The 18,766-nt window shown below is 36.4% G+C and overlaps 1 protein-coding gene across 4 annotated transcripts in view; it reads left to right on the forward strand.

The window, feature by feature from the left end:
• The window catches only part of TDRD9 (tudor domain containing 9), a 52,376-nt gene that overhangs the window by 12,590 nt on the left and 21,020 nt on the right, over positions 1–18,766 (forward strand). For 3 of the 4 annotated variants that reach the window (XM_004936387.5, XM_015287833.4, XM_040701305.2), the window contains exons 2-15: positions 51–157; positions 4,253–4,353; positions 4,827–5,048; positions 5,526–5,648; positions 7,021–7,101; positions 9,108–9,272; positions 12,340–12,443; positions 13,182–13,228; positions 15,601–15,655; positions 15,802–15,886; positions 16,487–16,544; positions 17,149–17,253; positions 18,118–18,215; positions 18,584–18,715. In XM_004936387.5, coding sequence (XP_004936444.2) covers positions 51–157; positions 4,253–4,353; positions 4,827–5,048; positions 5,526–5,648; positions 7,021–7,101; positions 9,108–9,272; positions 12,340–12,443; positions 13,182–13,228; positions 15,601–15,655; positions 15,802–15,886; positions 16,487–16,544; positions 17,149–17,253; positions 18,118–18,215; positions 18,584–18,715 — 1,483 coding nt within the window. The remainder of the gene's footprint in view (positions 1–50; positions 158–4,252; positions 4,354–4,826; positions 5,049–5,525; positions 5,649–7,020; positions 7,102–9,107; positions 9,273–12,339; positions 12,444–13,181; positions 13,229–15,600; positions 15,656–15,801; positions 15,887–16,486; positions 16,545–17,148; positions 17,254–18,117; positions 18,216–18,583; positions 18,716–18,766) is intronic. The other variant, XM_046942586.1, reaches the window with a different exon arrangement.

Genomic DNA, 18,766 nt, shown 5'->3' on the forward strand with positions numbered 1-18,766 from the left:
ACTGTAGAATTAGGAATTACACATTGAATTGTCATTTCTTTTCTGCTTAGGCTGCCTACCTCTGAGAGAAGTGAAACTGAATGTGCTGGAAAATACGGACAAGTGGAGGCCCAAATACGAGATGCATCTGGAAATGATCAGTTGGTGTGTGAACAAGGTAAAAGTGAAACAAGGAAAAAAAAACCACTTCCTACTATAACTTCAGTTGTACCTGTCCTTTTTCCTCCATCTTCTCTTTATCTTCCCTCAAACAAAACTGAATCTCATGCTTATTTCCTGTTTATCTGATGCCTTGTTTGTACATTTGTGCAAGTTGTGGTTAAAAAGAAAACCACCACCTTATTTTCTGAGAACAGCAGTGCCTGATGTTACTGCATAAATCTGTGCACATAAGTGTGCCTTATTGCATTGATAAATGCGGATATGTTAGATAAATATCTGCAAGAAAAACCACTCTGCATTCAGTGTGTCTTTTTCTTTTCCCATTTTTCCTCTTTATGTTATTTCTGTGTGTACTTAAATGGTCGTTTTGTTTGTCTTTAGAGAGAAATTTAATTGCACCTCTCTCCTAGGAGCTCCGGTACAAGCAGAATGAGGCTGGCTCAGTTGTCAGGACAGCTTAGCTTCAAACTCTTAACTGTGCTTCTTAATTTCCAAATTTATTAATATAGTTGATTTCCCAAGGAAAGGACATCTTTGTGGTTGGTCTGTTCTGTGTGCCATTGTCTGGTTATTTTTTAATTTTTTTTAAATCCCTTTGCTGATTTCCCAAAATTTGGAACACAGAGAAATTTTTTATAAATTAGTGTCCTTCCACACCTTTGCAAATTTCTTGACCTTTGGAATTTAGGTAGATCCTGCAGCTAGCTGACTAATTATCAGCTGAGAGGCAGCAGTTGTGGTTGACCTGTCCAGCATGTGCAGTGCTCTGTCCGAAGCACATCAAGAGAACCAAGAGACAGTATTCTGTAAAATAAAATTTGTAGGAGACTGAAAACGTTGAGTAACGGGATTGAAAGAAGCCTAGGATGTTGTAGGTCAGAAATGTGTTAATCTGTTTTCTTTTGTGTACTTTACTAGTGAAGGAGGGACAGCAACAAATTCCATATATTACCTTACTGTTTAATTTCTGAAAGTACTTTTGGTTTTGATTAATTTAGGGAAATGCCATGAATCGGTTGTGTCTACTGGCTATTAAATGTGACTTAGGAATTTAATTTTGCGGTATTGGTGGCCTGCTTAACTATAAATGGAATTGATATTTGCAGTGTTTCTGTGAAAGAAATGGAGTTATTGTTAGGAAATACTGCTGTGAATTGGAAGTTGATGTGGATTTAAAATAAATAAACAACAAAACCAGGAAAAAAAAAGTTTTATATTTATTAGCTGAAAAAGAGAACATCTAGCAGTGGTTCTTCCCTGGCCCATTAGTCCAGTTTCACAGTTGGTGCAGGCTATCTGAGTCAAAGAACTGTTAGTGCATCTTTTATGTAATGAGGTCCCAGAGTGCTGTGTGGTATAAATACCTTATGGGCCAATGTGTCAGTTTTCAATGCATAGAATCACAGAATGGTTTGGGTTGGAAGGGACCTTTAAGACTATCCAGTTCCAACCCCCTGCTATAGGCGGGGACACCTCCTCTAGACCAGGTTGCTCAAAGCCCCATCCAGCCTGGCCTTGAGTGCTTCCATGGAGGGGGCATTCACAGCCTCACTGGGGCAGGCTGTTCCAGTGTCTCACCACCCCCACAGTAAAGAATTCCTTCCTAATCTAAATCTGCCTTCTTCCAGTTTAAAGCTATTTCCCCTTGTCCTGTTGCTGTCTGCCTTTATAAAGAAGTCCCTCCTCAACTTTCCTGTAGGCCCCTTTCAGGTGCTGGAAGGGCCACTATAGGGTCCCCCCCAGAGCATTTTCTTCTCCAGGCTGAAGAGCCCCAGCTCTCTCAGCTTGACCTCACACGGGAGGTGCTCCTGCCTTCTCATAATCTTTGTGGCCCTCCTCTGGACTTCCTCCAACAGCATGAGACATGTTCTTGCATTAAACTATGCTTTTCTAAACCATATGCGCTAAGACGTTAGAGCACCGAATGTAATCGTTACCTGGAAAACATGATAAAGCAACACAGCCTTCCTACATCTACAGGATTATGCTGACACCAAGATCTTTTCTCTAGCAGCTTGAGATTTCTTCCAGCATTGGTCAAATCCTGCAGAGTTACTGATGTCTCAGCAGTGACATGTTTGTGCCAGAGGGAGGCCAGTCAGCCTTTGACAGTGTTCCTGTGACAGAATGCTATATATGAGTTTTGCTGGAATATATTTAGAATCTTTACCAAAAACCTTTTAAAAAGGACACTTTTAATATCACCATCCTTGGAAAATACTAAGTTCTTTCATATATTTTGTAGTGCTAAGTAAATAACTGCATAAGCTGTATCTTTTTTCTTATTACCCAGATTCTAGGTGAAAAATCTTTCTTGTTGGAGAGTGTTCTGAGTGTTTTTTTCATACTTTATCAGAGTGCCTTAATGAACTGTCCAGCATTGGGCATTTTGTGTTTAGGTTATGACCTTTATTTTACAATAAATATTTCCCTTCTAAAAAGATGTAATAGGTTTCATTGCCAGTACTGTGTGTATTTTTTTTAAAAAACAACAGCAACAAAAAACCTCAACATAAAAAAGTGAAGTTTTTAGCTTGTATTATTTATATGCAAAAATGTAAGTAAATTTCATTGCTACACCTGGAGAAAGCCATTGAAATACATAACAATTCTAGAAATTCCGCTCTTAATTTCAGTATCACTTAAGCCAAACTTTATTTCACAAAATTACTGCGTACCAAAGCTTTGCCCTCGTTTTCCTTTTCTATGCCTCTCTCCCCACCTGCTGAAGTTGGTGTTTTTTTTTTTGTCACAGGCAGTCTGACAATGAACTTCTGATCTTCATGGTAGCACTGTAGAAGTTGGTGCTTTATTTCCCAGTGTAAACTGTGACTAACCATATGCTGCAGTCTTTTGGCAGCAATGTCGCATCAAAAGGTCACACTGTTACTTAACAGTATTGTCTTGATTGTGAAGAGGTAGAAAAATAATGATCTGCAACACAAAGTATGGTTTATTTTTTCACTGTGGGTCCAGTAGGTATTATGGGAAATGCAGACCAAGTTGAAAATGTAAATAAAGCATGGGTTTTTTTTTTCACTACTGTTTTAAAAAAGAGTTTGTGGGAACTGGGGTAGATTTTGCACTTGCACAGTGTTTTTGTACAGTTTACATTACTTTGAATTCAGAGGAAAGCACAGAAAACTACAGCATTGTAGATATCCTTGGCTGGGCACTGACTTACTGGAAAGGAATTTGGCAGAGGACCTGGGAGTCCTGGTGGACCTGGCTGACTGTGGGCCACCAGTGTACCCTTGTGGCCAAGAAGGCCAATGGTAACCTGGGGTGCGTTTAAAAGAATGTGACCAGCAGGGTGAGGGAAGTGATCTGCCCCTCTACTCTGCTCTGATGAGGTCACATCTGGAGTACTGTGGGACTTCTGGGCTCCTCAGGTCCATAAAGACAGGGATCTTGTAAGTCCAGCAGAGGGCCGGAAAGATGACTGGGGCCTGGAGCATCTCTGTTGTGAGGGCAGGCTGAGAGCCCTGGGGCTGTTCAGCCTTTAAGAAACAAGACTGAGATCTCATTTATGTGTATGAATAACTTAAGGGAGAGTATCAACAAAATGAAGGTAGGCTTTTTTCTGTGATTTCTGGCAAGAGGACAAGAGCTCAGACTGAAACACAGGAAGTTCCATATGAACGTGAGAAAAATGTTTGCTTTGCTGTGAGTCTGACAGAGCACTGGAACAGGCTCGCCCAGAGAGGTGGTGTCTCTCCTTTTCCTTCTCTGGAGATACTCAAAAAAATACTCAAAACCTGCCTGGATGTGGACCTGAGCAGTGTGCTCCAGGTGACCCTAGCTGAAGTGGGGGATGGGGCTAGGTGATCCCCAGTAGTCCATTCCCACCTCAATCTTCTGTGATTGTGACACTGGTGGTGGTTCATACACCAAAGCAACATCCTCCCAGAGTAGCTGCTAGTAAAACAACAGAGAAAATCACTTTAATACTACAGGTAATTAATTCTGTTATATCCATGTGTGATTTAAGCTTTCTAGAAGGTAGGTTTTCAAATACAGTAATTATGTTCCCCTACTCATCTTTCTCATTATATACTGTTGTAATTTACTTTCAATTATTTTTTACTAGATACTTCAGTGCCTAATTGTGAGCCAGGTGTTTGGAATTCTATACCAGTAACAACTAACCATAAATACGCTTGTATGCCTGTAGCCAGACACAGGGAAGAGGTAATCATGTTGTACTTTCATTGTGGAATAAATCTGAAAATCACGGTGTGTTTGTTTTTTGGTGTTCGTTGGTTGGTTTTTTGGGTTTCTTTTAGTTTAGGTTGGGGGTTTTGTGTGTAGTTTTTTGGTTTTTTTTTTTTTTTTTTTTCCCTCAGACGGGAACTCCTCCATTGTAGGTGTGGCTTTGTTCAATGTATGAAAGCTTTGTGCACTGTACAAAACCATTGCAGAAATATCCTTTCGGGAAGAAACATTACCGTGTTTTGTTTATAGAACTATATGTGAAGTACACAAGTGTGAATGTGAGCCGATTATCTTTTCTGTGATCTGATGCCTTAGATGTTAGAGAAATATGGCATGATATTCTATGAAGATTTGTTAAGCTTTCTGGAAGCTATTGATAATTCATATGTGTTTGAAATCTGTTGTGAGTTCTTTTGTAGACTTACAAGCTTTTTGAACAATTGTTTCAGCTCTTGTCTCTGATACAAAGCAATTCAGTTGTGATTATACAAGGAGCAACAGGAAGTGGTAAGAGCACACAGCTTCCACAGTATGTTCTGGATTATTGCACTGAGCAATCTATCTACTGCAACATTGCTGTTACCCAGCCTCGGAAGATTGGTGCCAGCAGCATTGCCAGGTGGATTAGCAAGGAGCGATCATGGACACTAGGTGGATTTGTAGGCTACCAGGTATAAAAAAAAAAAAAGAAGAAGAATTCAAATTTTATTTAAAAATAAAGAGGAAAAAGTACCCTATCTTGTTTCTTGGTTACATCTTTTTTTTCTTGGTTACTTATTAATCATATCTAGTGTGCTGAAGAAATCTTAAATCCGCTTTTAAAATGGAATTGCAGTTTTTTAGCTCTGTGCTCTTAAACATTCATAAGAAAATGTGTAAACTTTTGAAGCTAAACAAATAGAAGTACTAGTTAGATGCCAGCAGAAACTTAATTGTCTGTGTTCTGGTAATTGGATGCATTTGTATCATCAATTACTGAAATTGTTTCAGAATTATGTTCTTTCTCTTTAGAGGCTTTTCCAAGCTCAAATGAGTGAGTAAAGCTGATGCCTTTATACTTTATTTCAGTTTAGATTTCTTTCAGATCCATATTCCTGAAATACATGTAATACTTGTTCATGTCTATTTTATTCTTTTCATCATGTTAGGTAGGTCTAGAGAACATATCCACAGCGGAGACAAGGTTGCTGTACATGACAACTGGAGTCCTTCTTCAGAAAGCAGTTAGTGCCAAAAGCCTAACTGAATTCACACACATCTTCGTTGATGAAGTAAGTTTGTGGAAATATATTCAAATTTGAGGTTAAGAAATCCTTATCTCTTGTGTCTCTCACCATGCTAAAGAAATCAAAATGCAGACATCCACTTTTACAAATAAGTAAATATTTTTTGTATAAGTTGTCCAAACTAACTGTTCCTAAAAAAGCCTTGTCCCTGAGTTCTTTGAGCACTGAAATTTAGAACTGAGGGTTTGTATACCATTAGGCATACAAATGTGGATTAGATATAATACGCAAGAATTAAACAATTAAATCTACTTGGATGGATGAGTGAAGTTATGTGGCACTTCATACAGGAGAACAGATTGAGATTTTTTTAGACTTAGTTTACTTGAGTGCTCTAACCTGAACTGATTATATCAACGTGTACTGCTTTCAACAGCTTTCAAGTCCTGGCTTTCAGGTGTGCATGTGCTTTTTGCTTCCCCAGCCAAAACTGTAGTTCCTGGTGCTTTCCTCACACCTATCCCCCAGATACTGATCTTGACTCAATAGTCACTATTTTAGTAACCCTCAACTTCATACTTAATTGAAGTTCTCAAACCAATCAGGGTACTGCAGGCACACTGAGATATACTTAAGTAAGACTTAGATTCAAAAGTACTAACCTCACAGCAACTCCTAGCAGTCAGCCTGGGAAGTGTCCCAGCTGAATGTTTTTCATAGTGAATATAAGCATATATGTTACCCTCAAGTCTGCTCATTACCTGAAAAGGATGAACGTTCACCTTTTGAAGGTTGAGATCTAAAAAAAACAAAACCTGCTGTTCTTAATTGTACACAAACTGTAATAAGTACAGAAAAGGATATGTTAGAAATTGATAATGTTGAGTAAAAGCCATCATTGACCTGTACAAAAATAACCAAAAAAAGATTAGGATATAAGAATGCATAAAGAATTGGAGAAAAAATTATGTTTTAAGGAGGTGTTGTGTATTTTGATCCTGACTAGAAGCCATTGGGAACAAAAGGAATCTTACTTGATTTGCTTAGCTTTTAGACAAGCAGAAGAACTATTTCCTGCCAGGATCAGTTTTGATCCTACTAATACAATTCTCTTAGTCATCCTCAAAATCCTCGCTATCTCTTCAGTTACTGTTAAATCTAGAGCTTGTGAGTGGCTTTCTAGTTTAATGACAAGTGACATTTGAATTTTTACAAAGGAGGCTATAATCATCTGAACAGCTGTGTTGAGATTTAAAATGAGACTAAATTGCGTAGTCCTAAAGGTGTACTTTCTGCTATGGAAATGTATTGTTCTAAATTACAAAAGTGTATAAAACATGAAAACGAGCAGCATAGGAAGAGACATTTCAAAAGAAGGTGAGTTGATGAAAACTGAGCTGTGGATGATACCTTTCAGGTGCATGAACGTACTGAAGACATGGATTTTTTGCTCTTGGTAATCCGTAAACTGTTACGTACAAATTCACAATCAGTAAAGGTAGGTTAAAGTATATTCTACTTCTTTCTTGCAAAAATAAACTCATTTTTTTTTATCTACAGAGAGCATAGCTTTAAAAAGCTTACTGTATTATTAGTCATTATTTTTAACTTAAATATTATTTGGTTTGCTGCTCTTCTTAAGCAAGTAACCTGAAGGGCATTCTTTTCCAGGCCAGTGTGTGTTCTAAGAACTTTTTCTTTTCCTCATGTTAAAATGAATTAGCTTCTAAAGTTTGCTTAAGGCTAAAAGTGCAAGATGGAGATTTGACTAGAGTTATCTATGGGGTATTGAGGGCAGTGCTTATCCTTGGCTAAATACGGTAGCATTAACTTCAGGAAGTGTTAACAAAAGGTAGAAATGTTGGATTGCATTTTCTGGGCAGAACTGTTAGTGTAATCTGACTGAGATCTTTCTCTGCATGCTAGGAAACTACTACAGCAGTTTGCAGAGATTTAGCATGACGTAGTCTTTGTGGTCTCAAAGTAACAAACTCATGAATTGTAAGAAATTAAAGGCAGGAAATAGGCTAGTGCAGAGCATCTCTGTGCAGCTCTTTGAGGCTGCAGAAATTCTGCAAGGCTGTGGTATGTCCCTTGAGTGCTTTAGTCAAATGTTAGCCTAATGCTAACTATTCTGTCCAAAACAAAGGTAACTTGAATCTGTATTGGCTTTTTTTGTTGTAAATGTAAAGCAATCCGTGTCCTGATTAAATTTCCCAAAGTTGTCATTGGATTGCACTGTTTTATATCTTGCTCTGCAGCTGATTCTTCAGAAGACAGCTTCATATTTTATAAACACAAGACAATTTTTAATTTTTGGGTGCTTTCCATTCTCCCACAGTTTTCATTTTCTTACAGTTTTTTATGCTGGGGAGAGGGGAACTCATGCCCATAATTGTTGTTTTAGCAGAGTGGAATGGTCATTTATTTTAAAAATACACGCATAATATACTAAGCCCAGTGTTTCCTACCTCATCCCCTTCTGAAAATACAAGGGGGCTTTCATAATACAGCTAATTCATTCAAAGAATGAAAGAGTTTCTTCTCCTGTGCGTGGATTCATGGAATGAAGGAGGCCTGTTTCGAGGGGAAAAAGTTGCTTACAAGTCTTGGTAAGACAGCAAGATCTCCCGTTGTGATTCACCTGCTAGCAATTCTGAATTTTCTGGCAGACTGTTAGTGTTATAGGGCAGACATTAGATTGGCTCTAAGATTTCTTTTTCCGGAATGGGATTGTTGTAAGAAAACCCCTAAGGGTTTTGGAATGACTCTCCTGGGTTAGACTTAACAGGGCCATTTCTGTTGGTGTCTAGTAATGGCTGCTTAGGCAACAAATAAAAACAGGGTAAATACGGTGGTGTTTTCACAAAAGATGATTCAAGGTTCTAGAAGTCCATTCGAGGGTATCTGAATGTGAGAAGTGGTCACATTGTGCATATTTTGATATGAAATTGATAGGACTCTAGGCATATCTCTGCACAAGTGTTTCTGAACTGCTTGATCTTGAAGAAAAAAAAGTCAAATTTTTAAGGCTCAGGTATCAGTACAGCTATAGGAATGTTATATACAGTCTTATCGGACTAAGCCTATCTTTTGATTGAACTGAAGATACTAATATCTAATCTAACTTTTCAGTGAAACTAGATGTGCAAATACTTAGTGAATGCTTTCTTGTTTTGAGGTCCATGAAGTGATCATAAATTAAGAAAGAGTGCTAAATGTTTTTGGGTTGATCTTTAACCACAGGGAAAAATCTTCATGTTTTCAGCCCTAGGTGTCTGGCCTGAGCCATTCCCTTAAAGGTGCTTGTCTTTTTCTATATCTTGTATCTAGGGTTTTAAAGTATTCAGTCTTGATTGTCTTAAATTTTCCTAGTATACGTAACAGCAGAAACCAAATTATGACCATTGTAGCGTGAAGAGGTAGAGATTCTAAGATTCCAATCTAGTACGGTGTATTGCTTCAAAATTTGTTTTACATTTGGTGTGGGATTTTTTTTAACAGATCATATTGATGTCTGCTACCATCAACTGTGAAGAAATTGCTGATTACTTTGCAATTCCAACTCAAAACGGTCTGAATCCAGCCTGCATTTTTAAGGTGGAAGGCAAACCTTATGCTGTTGAAGAATATTATCTTGATGATTTGAAACATGTTATTCATTTCCAGGTATGGGAAATAAAATTTTACATCATTGGATGCAGTAAGAAATTAGAGTAGTCAGCTAAAAGCTGTGTAGCAAAATTATGAATAGATGATCTTGGATTACAGTTTTAGACACAAATTAATATATGTTGATAGAACAATTTGTCTAACTTCCAGTATCATTAACTGAGGTAAAGTTTAACAGTTAAAGTAAATAAATACAGTTAGACTTTAATAACTGAGATATGAGAGTAATTATTTGATCTTGATAATTCACAACATTTTTAAAACACTAATACAATGAGGAAAACAAGGGATGAACCTAAACAGTAGCAGTTTGTGAGCATACTGTTACTCTTTAGATTTCATCTCTCAATTCTACAGAATCTATTTAAAAGCAGAAAAAAAAATCAGAGAAAGTAATTCCTTATGCTGTGCGCAGAGAAGGCATTTGTTACACTTGAGCACAGGCAAGCCAAGGTAGAAGGCTGTCAACTGCTGAAGTTTTAATGCAGCCAAAAAAAACATACAATAAATGTATGTAGTACTTGGCTTGTCAGTGTTTGTATGGCAACTCAGACAACATGGAGGAGATTACATAACATGAGAGGTTCTTCTAAGAGATTTTTGATGATAGATGACAACGAAAAGATAACCAAGAAATTCCGTAAGAAATCTACTTCAGTCCGGTTGCATTTGTCAAAGCTTTCAGCTGGAGGTCAGCTGCCACACCTTTCAGCTCAAAGATCACAAACAAAAGGAACTGCTTTTAGTCCTTATGCTTTTTTTATATTTTCTTTTTTTTTCTGTGTATATGAGCACTTCGATTTTTTAAGTTTTCATTTGTTTTTTATGTTGCTTTCTCCTGGCCGTAGCTGTTTTCTTCTTTAGTAAGAGGAAAGGAATATAATTTTCCAAGAATTTATTTGTACCCTAGGGCAACTGAGACACTGATAAACACTCCTGAATGATTTTTAATATTTACAAATAAAAAAAAAAGAAATTGAGTTGGAAAGCACTGATATTTGCTCTTGCGTCATGCTCCTTATGGTCCTCTTTGTGTGGAGACTTTCTCTGAATGTTAGATTTATTAGAAGTATACTTAGAAAAATAGAAAGTCTAAGAAGATTTATGTAACAGAAATTGCCTTAACTCTCAGGCTCTAATAATTTGAGCATTACCATATGAAGTAGGAACTCATCTTTCAGTGTGTTAAAAATCAGAATCATATAGCTGCCTGAGGTACAGCCTTTAGGCTTTAGTTCCAAGTATTTCTGTTTTAGGGAAGTCACGTAGAAGAATACAGCGTAGTTGAGAGAGAAAAAAAAAAACTGTTGTAGGTAAAGAGATTTTCTTTCCCAAGTTTCATCTTGATATTAAATTTAATACTATAAGATCAAGTGTCACAAATCAACACTCATTGCTTAAAGCATCTTGACTTGAATCAATTCAATTATTTTACTGTGTTGGATGCCGTGAGGTCTGAACCTTTGTCCCTTCTCCAAAAAATCTTAGATTAATTTGATGTTACTGGATAAATGTAGAACTGTTTTATTCTGCAGACCTCTTAGCATCAATACTGTTGCTCAGTTTTGTAGGTGATATTTTAAAACTGTTCTTGAAAATAATTTGTTTTCCTTGAACATTTCTGACTCAAGGTAATCTGGAAATTCACTGATACTAATTGTGACTTGAAAGATAAGCAGAAATGCCAGTCATTATTTTGTATCCTTCTCTTGTGCTTGTTTACAATAATCACTTTTCTATGGCAAGATAGATGTTGCTGGATGATAGATAAAGCTTTCCCCTTGAACAGCACCGCATTTAGGAAATCAGATAAGGAGGGGAAAAACATTTTCCAGTGTAGCCTTGTTGGATGGATATTGGGTCATTTATAGGTGCTACTGATAAATTTTTGAGTATAAGGCTGTAAATCCAGTTTCTTTTCTTTTTTGCATAATGACCTCTGAGCACATGCTTCTCGATGCTTAGATGAATCATTTTGTCATATCTGCACAGGTTTTGATTTAAAAATGCACAAAGGCTGTATCTGTAGGCAAACTTGAGGCTATCTGTGTTCTGTAAGTGCACACCTGTTGCAGCAGTATAGCACTGGTGATATCAAATGCAAATTAATTGTTAATTAATAGTTAACTAATTAATTGTTAACTTAGTTAATTGTGAGGTCTGACTTCTAAAAGTTAAGTAAGTAGGGTGTCTTGGTCTTAGTCTTTGATGGACCTGTGAAATCCTATGTATCTACTTAGGCAAAAACAAGAGTTCCACTTTTGGTTTGTAAAACTCCTTCATATCCCCACAGCTGAAGTCAGAGTCCAGATGAAAGATAGGAAACTGCTGTCAAAAGCAATTCTGATGATTCTGTATTACTTCAGTCAGTTCTGACTGGGCTTTTGGACTTAAGGTTTCTCACATTGTTACCTTTTATTAAGAATGATGTGGCAGCCTTGTCATGTTAAGGAAAACTAAAGGTACAGTAGGTAACATAACTGAAAAGACAAACTGGACAATTATTTAAGCATGGGTAATCTTGAAAGTTTTGGTTTCATTAACAAAATAAGAAAACTTCTTACATTATTGCATATTTCGTATTATGAAACAAAATATACCACCCTGTGGACTTAGCAGGCTTCAGTGGAAAAGCGTGAGCATAGTGGGTGTGGGATGCAGTTAAGAAGCTCAGGAACTGAGAGTGGTACACCTAAAACATTTACCTGGATGGCTGATTCAAGGAGGGATGCGAAGTGGAGAAAGTACTGTTGAGCCATCTTCTAGATAAACTCTTTTGATCCTCCAACTGGGACTCTACCAGAACAAAGGTATTTTCAGGACTTCCAGAAAAGCAGCTTTTATGCAGATACCAAGGTTACCTAGAGTTAACAGGATATAGTGTTACAAGCAGGTTGTTCTGCTAAGGGTTGGAAAGCTGAAGACTGAGGTTTTGGTGGTAAGAGCTAATCCAAACCACTGTTGGCACTTTGCATGAGTTTTAGTTGAAGATCATTTGATAAATCAACCCATGTAATCTGGCTTGTTTTACTGTGTTAACCTTAATACTTCCTTCTCCACACAGATTCCTTCACAAAGAATTGATAAGCCAATGATAGGAAAAGAAATATACGAGGTAGCAGTGTCTTTGATTCAGTCATTTGATGAGTTGGAGATGCGATGCAATGGGTAAGGTACAGTCCACGTTCTGTTATCAATGGTTCTTAGGGGAAATGAGACACTAAGGAGCAAGACCAAAGCAACCTGCATAGTGTAATTTTTAATGGTCCCTCACTTTTCCACATATCATTGCTTGCATTGTATGAATTAGTGTGATTTCTTCTCTCTACTGAGACTCCTTGTAGGTCTTACTGAATGGTCTGTGTTCCTGAAATAAAATTTTATAGCTAGTTATATAGTTTGATAGTAGAGACTTTCAAAATGCATGAGATGTTTTACATCAAGAATGATTGCTATTAGAATTTCTGTATTATGTTAAGGGAGTTCTATCCTCATGGCTTACCTTAAGAACTTAAAGAAAGGCATCTCGTGATTAATATAATGACCCATAGTTCTTGATAATGTTACTCTTCTTACATGCTAGGTTTTAGTTAAAGGAATACAGTGACGTTTAAACGTGAGACTGTATGTATACCAAATAAGTCTATCTGTAGTTGTGTGATAGTGTAATACTTTTTTTAGTTTTTAAGTAACCTAATTTTGATGAGTTTAACTGGGAAAAAATGTTTGTTTCAAAGATACAACTAAACCTAATAATCTAGACAAAATCTTTGTATAGATGTTTTAAATTCTGTTTCGCGAGGGAATTTGAGTAATGCATGTTATAGAAGATGTACAGTCTTCCTTGTTCTTTAAAGGCGTATATTGGGATAATAAAGTAGCTTAAAGAACGTACATTCTTTTTAGGGGGATTTTTACACCAGAGCGTGGAAGTGTACTGGTGTTTTTACCAGGTGAGTATAGATCTTCCTAACTTTCCAGCTCCTTATTTGTCATTTAACAACATTTTTCTTGTTACTTCTTTTGGCTGTTTGTTAAACAAATTTGACTGGGGGCTGCTTTGTTTATTTGGGTATTTTTTAATAAAATTAATTTTATTAATTAATAATTTTAATAAAATTTTAATAATAAAATTTTAATAAAATTAATTTTACAGTTAATCTAGAGAAATTGATTTGAAATAACTATTAAATATTTCATGAAGTTCTGGGGTTCTTTCAGACGCATCTTCTGATCTACACATATTGTAGTCTCTTCCCTGGATTTTTCTGAAGTTCTTGTAGCAAAACTGAAGTTTCGCTTTTTTTCTTTATTTGTAAGTTTGTTAATAAAGTAGGAACACTTTAAAAAAAAAAACCACCACCAAAAACAACCACGTGGAACAATGTAGCAACTAATGAGCAAAGAACTGTTTTGTGTATGTTTAAATCCTATTTATACAGTAAACTGAAGTTATCTCCTGCTACTTCTGAAATCTAGCTCTGGGCTTCAAGTAATAATGACAGCTAAAATGAAAACGTGCAGTAATCAGGTTTTCTTTTTTTGTAACTCAGCTGTGGCCTAGAATTTCTAGCATCACAAACTTAACTACCTGTTGGTTTCAATCTAGCAAAGTTTCACATCTATGAAAATTTCAGAAACCCTTGGGCCCATTCTGTTGGAGAGTCACATCAAAGCTGAGGGTAGCTCTGTTGTTTGGGTGCAGAGATGTTTATCCTTACCAGAACTTCATATCTGTAAATCTTTCTGAATCTCACTGCGGTGTTAAGCACAGTAGTAGGCATGGTAGCTCTAGGGCTGGAAGCACAGTACACCAACGTAGCAGTATATGGCACTGATACTGTAGCTCCAAGTGGAGATTGCTCCCTGTCAGCTAAATGGCATTACAGCTTTCTTTCTCAGTTGCCTTCTCTATAAAAGCCTTCTAGGTAGAAGGAGCTGCTTCATTGTGTCTGTGTAGGACTTATTCCATTTTCTCATAAGTAAAGTACAGTGATGATCTTTGTTGCCTCTGGCTTCCCGTTTTAGTTTTTATATGGTATGCTTTCAGACTTCCTAAGGTATTCTGAGTACATTTTAGTCTGAACTTACTCTAGCAGTTTCAATTCCCATATTTTTATAGCAGGTGGTACAAAAAGCCATGTTAAACAATGCATTTTTTTTTAACATAAGCATTTAAAAGTTCCCAATGGGGGCTACATTGAGTTCGCATAACCAGTCATAATTCTGGTGGTTTTTCATTTGGATGCTTGATGTGACAACCTTGATTGTTTCTTGTTTATGTACTTTGATGTATGTTCTTTTGATTCCTCACAGGAAAAAAAAAATTTGTAAAAGAGCTTGGGCTGTGCTAGTTAAATTATCAGTGTGCTAGGCATTCAAGTATATAATGTGTCCCTGCAAGACTAGCTGATGGGCTAAATGAAAGCTAGAGTAATTTGTCATCCTCTTAAGAGCTTGCACAAGATGAGAATTCTTCATATTTCCTTGCTGGTGGCAAGAGTTGCATGGCTTCAAGTTTATGGTGCCCTTTCAAAGGGATTATGCTGTTGCTTTCCTAAGCTTTTATCTGTTCTAATGTCAACCTCTCCTTTTTGGTTGTTTTTTTTTGTTTTCCACTTTTTCATGCCCCACTCGTTATTCTAGCTTGTTTTGCCAGGCTTTGTTACTAGAAACTTTTACATTCAAAGATCTGCCTCTCCTGTTGACATCCCTTTTTTCTACTGGAGTCTTGCCTCTTCCAGAATTGGTCTTCAGGTTCTACCTACTCTGTCTCGTAGGTAATCACTAGATTGATTAATAACAACTATTAATATTGTTTGTACAGTCTGTTTCTGCTGATCATGGAAGAGGTCCCTTTAATTGCTAGTAACCGTAAGTTGAATTCAAGTGGTGATTTCATATTCAGATTCGGACTCAAGGGGTATGGCAAACAGGAAGCATTAGACAGCAGAATGGTCAGGCAGTATGTAGTGGGGTCGAGTTGGTCTGGTAGACAGCATCCAAACAGTTCCATGTCCTGATTTTCTTAGTTCCATTCCTGCCTTAGTTCCATTCATGAACAGGTAATTTTAAAGTTAATTATATAGTATAATGTATTCGTGTGTGTATGTGAATAGAATACATGTTGACTTCTGCATATTTTTGTCTCCAGTGCTAAAGGTATTTTGCTTAGTGCTTTATTAATCGATTGAACTGCAAGTTCTTCATTGTGCTAGTTGAGAAGGGCACTGGAACATGCAAGGAAAAGATGGGAGTTAAGCGAGAGTTGATTTTAAAGTTGTTAGTGATGACTGAAAAGAAAACTGATTACTCTTTTCTTTAGGTTTCTGTGAAATAAGCTACATGCACTCGTGTCTCACACGTATGTTTAACAAAAAGTAAGTTGAGCCACATTTATTTATTAAACTTTAATGTGAATCCTTTATCTATGAAATTCCTATGTAGAACAGATGGTTTAGCATAGAAATATAATTATTTTTTATATGCTTGTGTCAGTAAATATTCACAAATACATTTCCTTTAGGTGGCAAGTGTACCCTCTCCACTCACGAGTCTCATTAGAAGAACAAAATAATGTATTTTTGAATCCAGTTCCTGGCTACAGAAAAGTAAATATTCTTGAATCATAATTTTTTTGTTAAGCCTGTAAAACTTTTTCCTGTTACGAGTATTATCTGTTCCAACTAAAATTTCTGTATGAGGACAAAGGATGCTTTTCTGTTTCTTTTTCCCCTCAAGATATAAGCTGTTATTCTAAGTTGACTTTACTGGTATTCAGACTTGAAAGAGATGTGCAGATTGAGGAACTTACCCTTAATGTATCATGTGATACTGTTTTTACCCTTCAAGATAGCTTGTGCACGTTGATTCTTCCACTTGCATGACAGTGATACGGCATAGCACAGTGGCAGTCCTTTATGGGGTTATCTGTCCATTTTTGTGCCCCACATTTTGGTTGGGTCTTGGTTTGCTCTGTCACTGCTAATACTGTGATACTTTGTTATGACAGATGTGTAATGAAATATTTGTGTTCTTTATGTTATATATTGCACTACTATGCATTTTTACTAATAGGACAAGAAAATGCAGGTTTTCTGCATGTAGAACAGAAATACTATATTTCTTCTTATGTCTGCATGAAATATCTAACCTATTAATGTAAGTAGTTCCTGTCTTTATGCAGTTCTTGTTCCTTTCTTGCTTGAAAGGTTATTCTATCTACAAATATAGCTGAGAGCTCTGTAACAGTTCCTGATGTTAAGTATGGTAAGTCTTCTATGTTTTCAAACTGTGCATACATTGTATTTGGAACATTTTCTTCGTTACTACTTGCCTAAATCTTTGCAGCATGTCACCCCTTTACAAAGCTTTCCTGATGGTGTTTAATTCTGACAGTTGCTGAATTCTTTCTTTCACAACGGGAAAGTTTTACATCTGGATATACAACCAGATAAAGATATTGATTAGGATACGTGTTGTAATCCTGTATGGGAGGAAAAGTCACACCCTTATTCCAAATGCAGTAACAAGCGGGGTTATACCTTATTTTTCAAGAAGCTTAAGCTTTTTTTTTCTGTCCTGGATAATTTTTAAGCTACTTGTGTCAGATTAGCAAATTCTGTTTTAGAATATCTACGTGAAGAATGATTATCTTTTAATGTACCCGCATTACTTCCATGCCTATGTAAAAATCTCTTTGCAGTTGTTAGCATTCTCAGTAGTTTGAGTCTATTAGAAAACCAACAAAGAAAATACTGTTTGTGGGAAATAAAATTTTTTCCTTTCTGATTATATAAAAGTCAACCAGTATATTGCTGTAAAGATAAACTACTACTTAATGTTATTAAGCTTATATTATTTTTATTTGCAGTGATAGATTTCTGCTTAACTAGAACTTTGTTCTGTGATGAGGAAACTAATTATCAAAGTTTGAGACTTTGCTGGGCATCTAAAACAAACTGTTATCAAAGAAGAGGTAAGGTGGCAGTAGGGAATGGAAAGGAATTTGATGAAGAATTCTGCATTATTTTCCAGTCAGTTTATTCAGTGAAAAGTACAGATAATTTTTGTCATGAATGATTTATACAAAAATGTGCTTCCTTATCAAGTCAGGTATTAAACAGTGATTAAGCTGCTCTGCCTGAATGTTGCAGTTTGTTGAAGTATTTCTTTCGGAGGAAAGTTTTGTGTTTTATGGATAATATTAAAATTAATGGGCCATATAACTTTAAATGATTCTTTGTTACTTAGTAGTAACTTTTTTAACCATACCTTATTTTTTGAAAAGAGGGAAAGCAGTGGTCAGCTGTTTATTGACTGCTCATGATTTTCAGCAGGAAAAGAATTGTCTATTCATCACTTTTAAAGATTGAAAGATCCTCAGCAGCATCTTTACAGTGTGTGTTGTAGCACAAGGTTAAATAAGAGCTTAATAACCTTTTCTTGTTAGTACTCTTCAATATCAAAACCTTTATTTTCAGTGGAAAGGTGTACTTAATTTAATAAGTTAAATCTTCAGATTTAAAAAATTTTCATTTTTTTCATACTGTGAGAGCTTCTCAGTTGCAGCTTTGTTTCCATGTGGTTCTGGGTCAGTGTTGGTTATGGTACCTAACCAAATACAACGAATAGCAGCAGCGTCTTGTATAGCAGGAAACTTGGTCTTGCTGAGTGTGTGACTCAAAAATATGGCCTTACGTTCCAGTGGAGTTATCTCACACACTGAATAGAGTCCCCTTGAATTTGCTGCTGTTTCTCAGCTGTTCATGATGCTTGTAGATGTTTTTACAGTGTGGCTTGTGCAGTTTACAAACTGATGAGTTTGTTCTTTTGTTTGAAGGTCGTGCTGGACGTGTTTCCAATGGATATTGTTACAGGCTTGTACATAAGGACTTCTGGACAGACTGTATCCCGGAGAAATCACTACCCGAGATGCTGGTAAGAATTTTTGAGAATACTAATGAATTTCTTTTTTACATATGTGGTTGTAGTACAGACTTTACCTGAAGTGAATGCATTATTTGAGTAGTTATTAACAGCTGTACAACTAAATGGAATTAAGTTGGTAAATAATTGAGAAAGGCCATTCATTATTGTATTGTTCATAGGAGATGAATTGCGGCAGTAAAATGGATGTGACTTTGGAAATTAACATTCTGTTCAAAGAAAAGTATCCTTAGTTATGCAAAACTATTTTCAGCTGTTACTGAATTATAAACTTATTTTAAGGATCAGCATCTTCAATTAATTCATAAATTAAACATGTCCCTTGGGGAAAAGTAAGAATAACTTTGTATTCCCTTCAGATTTGTCCACTGGGAGCTACAGTATTAAAAATAAAAAAGCTTGATATGGGAGAACCAAAAGCCTTGTTGGCAACAGCTCTTTCTCCACCCAACGTAAGCGACATTGAACGTACCATACTTCATCTGAAAGAGGTAGGCATTTTTTCTAACGCTGTTGAAATCCAAGTAATGAAAATATATCAC

This window comes from Gallus gallus, chromosome 5 (genome assembly GCF_016699485.2).
Source record: "Gallus gallus isolate bGalGal1 chromosome 5, bGalGal1.mat.broiler.GRCg7b, whole genome shotgun sequence".
Classification (NCBI taxonomy): domain Eukaryota; kingdom Metazoa; phylum Chordata; class Aves; order Galliformes; family Phasianidae; genus Gallus; species Gallus gallus.